General features: G+C 44.1%; 1 protein-coding gene across 2 annotated transcripts; it reads left to right on the forward strand.

Moving 5' to 3' along the window:
- Nucleotides 1–2,401: 2,401 nt before the first annotated feature.
- Nucleotides 2,402–10,162, forward strand: LOC115613757 (cytochrome c oxidase subunit 7A-related protein, mitochondrial). Of its 2 annotated transcripts, XM_030499661.1 has the most exons (3): nt 2,402–2,807; nt 8,404–8,529; nt 9,421–10,162. In XM_030499661.1, the coding sequence occupies exons 1-3, from the start codon at nt 2,736–2,738 to the stop codon at nt 9,562–9,564; spliced, it is 342 nt and encodes a 113-aa protein (XP_030355521.1). In that variant the 5' UTR covers nt 2,402–2,735; the 3' UTR covers nt 9,565–10,162. The 2 variants fall into 2 exon arrangements, with proteins under 2 accessions (XP_030355521.1, XP_030355522.1); XM_030499662.1 differs by lacking the exon at nt 8,404–8,529 and having other exon boundaries at nt 2,648–2,807.
- The last annotated feature ends 417 nt before the right edge of the window (nt 10,163–10,579 follow it).

The raw sequence follows: 10,579 nt of genomic DNA on the forward strand, positions 1-10,579 counted from the left end.
ATTTTGTGAGCTAAAACGAGAGAGAGATAGCACCTAGGTTTTGTTTCAACAGCTTGCAGCAGCAAAGTTTCACAGCTTACTTTTAAGCATCATGGCTTAAATTAACTGAAAAAGAGGATAAATGTGCATGTTTTTCACAGCTGCCATGGAGCTCCAGGGCACAACCCTTTCCTTTCTGTGGCTTTCAGTCAATATTGAATGACTTTTCAAGAATGTGATTTAAGAGCATCAATAGAGCAAGAACTAGTTGTACGATGTAGCTCCATGCATGACCTGCCACAAGCTGTGCTCCTCTGGGATTATAGCATGTACTAATACTGAAAAAAACAAAGGTAGAAGAGCAAGATATAAACCAAACTTAGTAAGTGAGCTTGCCAGGCACACCTATTTCTTCTGGCAAATGCTGAAATAGCTGGACAGGAGGAACTGTGGTGCATCTGAAGACAGATGCACCTATCACACTCAGGGAAGGTTCCAAAGTGGTTATAATACATACCAGTTCCCATGGATTTCAATAGGACAGGACTGTTACCATTCAAACAGCATTCCACTCTAAAAGAATATGTATACCCCATCTTCATGGTCTTCTGCTCTATTACAGGCCTATTTGTAATCAAACATAACTTCTAGTTTACTCAGAAATAGGCAGATTCCTGATCAGCAAGTTCTTTTCTACCACAAATTATGCAGCACATGTTCAAGTTCATTAATGCTGCCTAATCTTGAAAGCTGAAGGGATTTCACCATTCTTCCTGTAACATTTACAAAGTATTTCCATAAATTTCCTACTTACTGAGCAAATAACATATCCTCTCCAGTTAATGTTCCTATAGAGTCAGCGCATCAGCTCAGGGTATCACGTATGGAGCACCCAGCTGGTTCTCTCAACCAGAGGACAGCAAGGGCAGCTTGTGGAACTGAAGTCTCACCAAGAACAAAACCTGCCTCCAGAGCAACAGGCTCGGATAAGAACTCATGCAGCAAGGACCTACGCTTCTGGTTCATAGTCCTGCTCTCACAAGAGAACACAGGGCTCACAGGGGTTTCCTCATAACTGGGCAGTGCTTATCCTATATAGGACACGTCTGTTCCAAAGGGGATAAATCCAAGGAGATTCAAGGCTCCATTTTGTTGCCATCAAACTCAAATTCTAAAAACTAAGTAGAAGGCGTTACACGGGTGGGCAAAGAAACCATATCATACATATTTTTAAATGGGTATTTTACTTTCTAAACCACCTCCTATGAATAGCTCTTCCCCCAGTTTATAAGCAAAGTATATTTTAATAGTTTTCACTCAGTGCATGACCACAGATATTTTTATAGCGAGCATATCTGCAGAACTGTATGTATGTCTCCTAATAGGCAACACTCTAACAGGTGCAGGTCACTAATGATTAAACATTAGCAACAAATGATCCTTTTTTAATAAGGTCTCAGTATGTTTAATCTTAACCAACAATAGGGTGAACTCAAACCATGAACTTGCACTGTCAGACTGGCAATAGCAGGATGCTCTGGATTACCAACAACATCTCAGCTGGCAACTGCCGGAAGCCAAAGCACCACTCAGTGCTGCAGGCCCTCGAGCTGCAAGCATGGCACAACTCTGCTGCGGGGTACCTCAGTCCTGGGGGCTGCTGCCTGGGGAGATTTAGTTCTGGTGTCCCCAACATAAGGACATGGAGCTGTTGGAGCAAGTCCAGAGGAGGCCACGACGATGATGAGGGGCTGGAGCACCTCCCGTATGGAGACAGGCTGAGACCATTGGGGCTGTTCAGCCTGGAGAAGAGAAGCTGCGTGGAGACCTCAGAGCAGCTTCCAGTGTCTGAAGGGGGCTACAAGGATGCTGGAGAGGGACTCTTCATCAGGAACTGGAGCAACAGGACAAGGGGTGATGGGTTCAAACTGAAACAAGGGAAGTTCAGCTTAGATCTAAGGCAGAAGTTCCTTCTATCACACATATGTGGATGAGCTTTAAGGTCTCTTCCAACCCAAACCATTCTGTGATTCTACGATTAAATTCACACCAGCAGCAGCATTGTATCACATTCCCCTCACGCATGACGCTGGTTGCATGCAATGAAAGCCTTAATTTATGAACCAAACCATCAATTTCAGACGCTTTCAAACGACGGTGGGGGAGAAGGGATCCTCTTGACACAGACATCACGTTCCACAAACCAAACCCACTGCTGCCCCTTCATTTACCACAGAACACTTCGGCGCCAGCGCTGCCCCCGACCATGAGCTCCTCAACCCCCCCGGCGCCTCCCCAGGCGCCATTAACACCACAGCCCCGCCCCCGGCCACAGCGCCCGCCCCCCCGACCGCTGATTGGCTGATGCCAACCCCGCCCCTCTACACCATCTGCCGGCAGCTCGCGTCCGCGTCCCGCTCCCGCTGCCCTTCGGCCGGAGCGGCGGTGCGCAAGCGCGCTACAGCTCGGGCCGTTAGCTGCCCGTTCCGCTGCCTGACTAAAAAGCGCCTCAGCTCCCTTTGACCGCACTCTGGGCGGGGGGGAAGGATTTGCGCTCCCGCTGCTTTACCAGCGACTCGTGCGCTTCGCCGGTTTCCATTTCACCCCGTCAAACAGGGCGGCTGCCCGTGCTCGCCGCTCGCAGGCGTTCGTGGCGAGGAGCTGCGAGCCGGCGGGGCCTGTCGCGTTCAGGGGTCTTTCGTGGCGAGGCGCCGCAGCCGGTGTGCCGCCGGGGCCGCTCGCCGGTGCTCCCCGCTATGTACTACAAGTTCCACGGCTTCACGCAGAGGCTGGTCGGGGCGGCGGCGGCCGACGCCTACAACCCGCAGGTAACGGGGCCGCGCCGCTCGCCCGCGCCGCCGTGACCTTCCCCGTCCTCTTCCCCGCACGGCGCCGCTCGCTGCACAGAGCCCACAACCGCTGGAGGGGCAGCGGGGGCGCGGTGCTGGGCGGAGAGCTCCCATTGCTGCCGGCACACGCGGCCCCCTCGCACCGGGGAGGGGTTTCCCGCGCCCCGCTGCGCGCAGCAGCGAGCCCGGCCCGGCGGGTGACCTTGGGCACGGCGAGGCGCTTGGTTGTGCGGCGCAGCTCTTGGTTCAGCTCGGGGATGTGTTGGGTGTTAGAGCAAGAGATGAAGCGTTCTCCTGCGCTCCTGGCATATAGGAGCCCCCCGAGCTAGCACAGTGTCTGGTGGCGTTTTAAACTGGGTGGCACATCCCCCTGTCTTGTCGCTGCATGCACAAAAACTAACCCCTGAAAGCATTCAGATCCTTACTGGAGAGGACGCGCATCTAGGGAAGTTTGTTTAAAATGGAAACCAGCCTTTCCTCCTTGTGAAGCTGACCTGTTTGCCACCTGTAACAGGCTTATACTTTCCATGCTTAAAGTACATGGTTAGTTTTGCAACAGTGAGGGGAGGTGAGAGAAGAGAGAGTAGATCCTGACTACATCAGGCATTAAGGCATTAAATACATAAGGCATTTTCTATTGGTTTAAAGAAGTCACAGAACATGTTTGCTTTGTATGTGCATCAACAGTGATTTCTAAGTAATACTAGGAAAATTGTAATGTGATTTTTGTCATGGGCCAAATGTAGCATGGTTGCTAAACAGCATTCAGGTTTTTGACTAAGCTTTGAAAAACTGAAGTTCTTGCAGTTAGTAATAACCCCCCCCCCCAAAACCCCAAATTACTCAAAACAAAACACCACCACAAGCCCTGGCAGTTTAGGATTGGAAGGATTATTTTTAAAAAGTCAAGCCTTCCGAAGAACTGCATCCAGAGAACAGACATACAGAATCCCAGACTGGTTTGGGTTGGAAGGGACCTTAAAGCTCATCCAGTCCCAACCCCCTGCCACGGGCAGGGACACCTTCCACTAGAGCAGGTTGCTCCAAGCCCCTGTGTCCAACCTGGCCTTGAACACTGCCAGGGATGGGGCAGCCACAGCTTCTCTGGGCACCCTGTGCCAGCGCCTCAGCACCCTCACAGGGAAGAACTTCTTCCTTATATCTGACCTGAACTTCCCTGTTTCAGTTTGAACCCATCACCCCTTGTCCTATCGCTCCAGTCCCTGATGAAGAGTCCCTCTCCAGCATCCTTGTAGCCCCCTTCAGACACTGGAAGCTGCTCTGAGGTCTCCACGCAGCTTCTCTTCTCCAGGCTGAACAGCCCCAATGTTCTCAGCCTGTCTTATCTGACGTGACTTGAGGGGTTTCTTTTGGGGGGAAATAGATACATGTGTACATACAGAAGTGACTTCAAAGTTTCTTTTTCCTGATAAACGCATTAATAAAATGTAACTGAAAGACACTACATTCTTGTAGACTAACATGTTGTTGTTGTAGACAAATAACTATTTCATTATTTCTTGGCATGATTTCCAAGGAAATGGGGCTTGTTCTACCTGGAGAAAAGAAGACCAGCCAGCATCTACAGGGAAGTTATTAAGACAGCGGAGCCAGGCTCTGCACAGGGGTGCATGGTGGGAGGGCAAAAGACGACAGGGGTAAGTTGCAGCAAGAGATGTTCAAACTGGATATAAGGAATGAGGTTTTCATGGTGGGAACAGCCAGGGAGGTTGTACAGTCTTCAGCCTTGGAGGCTCTCAAGGCCAGACCAGAGAAAACCCCCTGCAATCTGCTCTCACCTCAGTTTGGACTAAAGAACTCTAGAGGGCCCTCCTATCCTGAATTACCACAAGATCTTAAGTAAACAGTGGGGTACCAGTGCCTTTCTGATGTGGCAGTTTCTTTCCCAAGAAGATTTTTATCTTACTCTTTTCCCATCACTCTTTGGAAGGCTTCCTAGTATAGAGGTGCAGGGCACAGGGAAAACAGTAGGATAAATAATGTGTTCTGGTCTAAAAGTACATCTGCTCATTAAGTGTATGTCCAACAGGCTCCTGTGCTAGGAAACACTTGCCACTGTTGCATTATTATCTCTTCTACACAAAGTCATAGCCAAAGAATTAACATTAATTGACACTTCGGTTGTACAGAGGAAAGCAAAAGCTAGAGTTGCCTTCACAGGCGTGGGCAAAAGGGCTTCAAGCCGAAGCAGTGAAGTACCTCCTTTCTGGAAGACTATAGTTTAGAACACCACGTATTAGGCTTTAGGTCACTGTGACTATTTTTCTGTAAATAATTAATCCCTTGCAGGATCCTAAGAGAAAAACCCCAGCATAGAAATACAGAAAGCTCTGATAAACCACCTGGAGTAAAGCTGTCCTAAGGACATTTGGCTTCTGGAGCCCAGGTTGTGGAGTTTTACTTACCCTTCTGTTCAGCAGGCTGTGTTGCATTATAACAATCATCCCATTTCAAGTGTATCTTTATTTTTGGGGGGATTAAAAAGGCAGAAGCAAGTTAAGAGGGGAATAGAGAATTCTCTATTATCCCACATTCTGTTCTGTTAATGAATATTAGGTATGAATATCATTGTACGAGATACAGAAAGACACGATAAATGGTGAATTCTTGCCATCTTCTAGATGAAAATGCTGTAGTGTCATATATCATAACTGGGTTGTAAAAGGTCCATGCAAATCTAGCTTCACAGATAAGTATCACTGCAGATAGAAACAAAGTCTAGATAGATCTCACTTGTGTGCTCTGCAAGGCAGGAAGGAGAATGTCCAAGGCACAGAAATACTTTTCTTTCAGAACATTGTGATTCCTTTATAGGCCATCATCAGACATTATATTTCATTTCAGTGTCACCACTGAAATGTGAAAACCTAGTTTTTGAGAGAATATAATAGAGAAGATGAGAATGTATCTAAGCAGGAGCATTCACGCAAGTCTTGCTTTATAGATGTGGGGTTTTCATACTGATGAAAGAAACACTGTCTTTTGTGTCTGGCTCATCATTCACACAGCTTAGCCCTCAACTGTGGCAAGCGAACAAGCTATGCAATAGAACAGAGAATAGCTACATTTTAAAAAGTCACCTTCAATCCTTTTTTACAGTGTTCTGAGGCCAGCTTTTTGGTAGAATGTGTCTCTTTTTGTTTCAGTTTGACTCTGCTCCCACGTGACACATTCAGGTGCATGAGTCTGATAAAACTGTTTGCAATAAATAGAGACTAAAATAGGAAAGAAATCACTTTCTTTGGGCGAGTACATGTTAAGTGCAAAATGAAGTAAATATTTTTTCCTACTGATTTCATTGCTGTATTTAATAAAGCCATAGCTCAGCATGTAAAATGGTTTGCTGTTTATGCTTCTATTTGTCTTGATGTTTCTGCAAAAATGAAGACTTCCTGCAGTTCAAATTCTGCTTGCTCAAATACGCAGTATAACAGTTCACTCTATTCTGTGCTGTTCCATTCTGATGCTTCCCAATGGAGTATTGTTCTAATGCAGGTTTAAGCTTATTGAGGGCTCGCAAAATACCAGTCAAAATGTATTTCAGAAGTAACATAACAGCTTATACTAACAGAAGAAATCTCATAGTCTGAAACCTGTGATGTTCTTTCCATCTCAGTGTTGGCATTCTTAGAAGACTTAATTTTGCATTTAACAAAGTTATATACAGTAGTATGAACAACTTAGCCTGTTTGAATAAACAGGAGGTTAAAAACTACTACTCGTATTTAGGAGGATAACGACTGCCATAACTGTTACAAATACAATAAAAACTATTAATTCAAATAGTTGGCTGGTGTTTAAAGTACAAAGAGTGGGATCAGTTTCAAACGCTGTCAGGTGAGGATGACTATGTGAGCTTTTCCCTAGTTCAGGGCTGACTATGATCCTAGTAGAAATTTAGTCGTACTACCATATCTTGACTTCATGCAACTTCTTTTGGTTGTGGCTATTTAAAAACCCCACAAACCACAGATCTTGTGATTTTAGCTGTTATGAATTGCTTGGAGTTTGTTGAGAAATTATAATGGTTAACCTGTGCTGTAGATGGTACTTAGAATGTACACAAAATCACTTTTACTTACTTGTGTCATCCCAATACAAACAAAGCCTCAAGAGATCCTACCTAAAAGAATCCTTGTGTTAGTGGCAACAAATATATTTAACCTCTTACAGTGAGGTATGTTCTACTATGAAGGATATACTATTTAGAAGTGTCTAGGTTCAGCAAGTCCATAAAAGCTACTTCAATGCATGCTCTGAAATAAGAATTCTCAGCTTAACTTTCTTACCTGTTTCCCGTTTGTCATTTTGGCCCTTCCCTCAGTTTTCTCTACTTTCTCATTCTCTGATCTGTTTGAGCAATTCCCCTAATATGCAATAGCTTAAGTGGTATCACCGTGCAACTGCTCCAAATCCTTAACTGTTTTATGCTGTCATAGAAATGTAAATCTAACTTGGGAATTCATGCTAGCAAGGCACAAGTTCCTTTTAACATTGTGCATGTTGCCAACCGACAGGTAGATTGGGTCCTGAAACCTTCAGGCCTCTGACAGGAAAACAAACACACTTTACAGAGGAGTAGGCAGGTAATTTTGTTTGTTGCTTTGGATTTCATTGAGGACTTCAGCAGTGCTGATGAAATCAGCTGATGTTGACTCTTCTGCACGAGCACATCTGCTGTACTTTGTCCAAGGATTGGAATAAATTCCTGTTAACATGACTAGAAAGAAAAGATTAGCACCTTAGTAACAGAAGAGGAATTATCAATGTGAAACATTTTCTTAGGAAGCATAGGTCAAATGCTTAGAGGCATTAATTCCTCAGTACTATCTTGAGTGTAGCGAGACTGATGTTAATGACACCTGCAGTTCCAGTCATGTGAAATACAAGTGACAATTAAGGCTCATTTAAGGTGTCTTAATGACTTGCTTAAAAAATCCGTACTGACATTATAGAATCATAGAATGGTTTGGGTTGGAAAGGACCTTAAGCTCATCCAGTTCCAACCCCCCTGCCATGGGCAGGGACACCTCACACTAAACCATGTCACCCAAGACTCCATCCAGCCTGGCCTTGAACACGGCCAGGGATGGAGCATTCACAACTTCCTTGGGCAACCCATTCCAGTGCCTCAGCACCCTCACAGGGAAGAATTTCTTCCTTGTATCTAACCTGAACTTCCCCTGTTTCAGTTTAAACCCATTACCCCTTGTCCTGTCGCTACAGTCCCTGATGAAGAGTCCCTCTCCAGCACCCTTGTAAGCAACAGTCCTTATACTGAGGATTTCTCTTCAGCCATGCTAAGCTGCTCATGGGGAGTACATTGAGAAATCAGAAAGGAGGCTTCCATGCTCCTGCTAAGCCCTGATCCAGAATTGTAGCTCAGAAACCAGTGTGCCAACCACATGTCTTTAGCTCATTGTCACAGGTCTTCATACCAGATAAATATTGTTTGTAATGTATCCTTGTAATGACTGGCAGTGCCTGCCTAATGTGACAATTGGTGCATTTGCAAGTGTTATATTCCTTGATATTTTAATCTTTATTTATGCAGGGACTCAAACCAATAGTTTCCACTGAATCCCCAGCTCTGACAACAGCTAAACTTGCTTCAGATTTACCAGCAACTGATTCTTTCTTGGGTAAAAACAAGGTGCCAGACCTACAGAAACTTTTTCAGGTAATGAAAAATTCGAGAGTAACTTAAAGAAAACAAGAGTGAGACATATCTTTCCATATTCTAATGCAGCTAACTACCTCTGTCATTCTACAATACCAACATTTTGTAAAGTCTAGTTAAGAAAATGTCAAGTACAGTATAACCTATATACTTGTACTGTACTACAAAGTAGTATATGCCTTACAGAGGAGATAAATATAGAAAGTGGAAAGTCTAGTAACATTGTCTGTCTTTTCCCTGGCTTCAGAAGATGCTTATTATGTTATTTGACAACTGGAAACACTTTCTGCCTGAGAATCCACGTGTCTGCCTTAAAGCAGATCAGAAGTAGCAGAGCAGATCATTACTGTTGTGTATATACTACTTTGTCTGAAGTTGTTTGTAAGGCAGTAGAAGAGCACAGTAAAGTTTTCAAAGCCAGTTTGTTAGTTATGCAATTTCTAAGTGTACTAGGACTTTTGATAAAACAAATCAGTTAATTTTTAAGAGGGTTCAAGCATGTGCTTTATATAATGTTCCCTCTTCTCTCTTACCTGCTGCTTGCATTTGGAATGTGTCAGGCTGACTTGGTGAATCACTTTTTATATGTATCTTTCCACATTCATTTCTTAGTGACACTTCTTCCATCCAGGTCCTCTTGAGAAATATTGCAAGATACGTTCTCTCTGCCTGCACTTAACAGCTTTGGCTAATAAATTAACTTGCCTTTGCATTTGTCTTGCTAAATAAAAACTACGTAATACACTTGACTGCAGATAGCCTGTTTGTCAGGAGGTTTCCCACTTGGAATTCTCGTAATTCACCTGAATTAAGCTTGTTCCTTATGGTCTTGGTATGGGTGTTCACTTCTTTTGTTTGTTTGTTTGTTTTCTTTTTAACTCCTTCCCACAGAAACCAGATGGGCTGCCAGTACACCTGAAACGCGGAGTTCCAGATAGGCTGCTTTATCGGACCACTATGGCTCTAACAATAGGCGGGACTATCTACTGTCTAGTAGCACTGTACATGGCCTCACAACCAAGAAACCAAAAATGAATGAACCACAACTCATGGGACTCATGTCACTTCTCTGAAGGACCTCCTGCATGTATCTCTGCACTTGCTTTCAGTCTGTGATCATGTGGGGTTCGTTATTCAGATCACATTTCTCGGAGAGAAGATTATTATATCGGTTGCCTTATGTGTTCTAAAAATCCATGTAAACCAACATAAAGACATATTTTAACATGGTTTCAGCTTTGTACTTGTTGTCTTGCAGGAGTGTGTGGATAGCTGGAGAAAGTGAAGCTTTTCCTTCCTTCCTTCCAGCTTAAACAATTAGAGAGAGGACAGAACAAATACTTTGTGGGCTATGCTCCACATTCCCTAGTGGGGGGCTGCTGCTGGTTTTCAGAAGAGTAACAGCAAATCATTTCATTATTACAACATGTTGGGAACCTGCTTCTGTCATACACAGCTCATTTTACATAAGCAGGTGGTAGTGGAATTTCTCCAAATGCTGGTATACCGTAAATAATGTTAGCATCACTGTATGCCGCAGAGAGCACCGTTATCATAGCATCAGTTATACCAGTTTTTGGACTTTCATTTGTCGAACTATCTTATTGTGCAATAAAGATAATTACATGAGTAATAAAACAGGCAACTCTTGAAAAGTTCCAGACTACCTCAGCTGGCTCGATAGTGCAATAAACATATTGGTACGCTTTTAAGTTCAGCTTGTAGATCTCAAACCAGACAACTGGTTCAGTTACCTTGGTGCAATCTTGTTGAGATGGTAATCCTCTTAAAACCCTCTCTCAGAACTCAGTGGGTGTTCAACTGTAATTTTTGGTTACAGGTCACTGTCATAACTCAGCTGCCTATTATTTTCAAGTGCACGCACAATGCTATTTATGTAGACAAATACACACACATTTCCTTTGCTGTGTGAGTGGAAGAGAGAAGCTAATAAAGCTCTTCATTCATTCTCTTTCCTTTGTAATATCATAGCCTTGAACTGCAAGTTTCACACAAGTCTTAAAAAAAAGCACCCTCTAATTTGATAGGT

The sequence above is a fragment of the Strigops habroptila genome, chromosome 10 (genome assembly GCF_004027225.2).
Source record: "Strigops habroptila isolate Jane chromosome 10, bStrHab1.2.pri, whole genome shotgun sequence".
Classification (NCBI taxonomy): domain Eukaryota; kingdom Metazoa; phylum Chordata; class Aves; order Psittaciformes; family Psittacidae; genus Strigops; species Strigops habroptila.

Excerpts from the sequence above, each read along its gene's own strand:
- LOC115613757 (XM_030499661.1), top strand. The coding sequence starts at position 2,736 with ATGTACTACAAGTTCCACGGCTTCACGCAGAGGCTGGTCGGGGCGGCG. Across the intron at positions 2,808-8,403 it reads CCGACGCCTACAACCCGCAG|GGACTCAAACCAATAGTTTC; the intron begins GTAACGGGGCCG and ends TTATTTATGCAG. Across the intron at positions 8,530-9,420 it reads ACCTACAGAAACTTTTTCAG|AAACCAGATGGGCTGCCAGT; the intron begins GTAATGAAAAAT and ends TCCTTCCCACAG.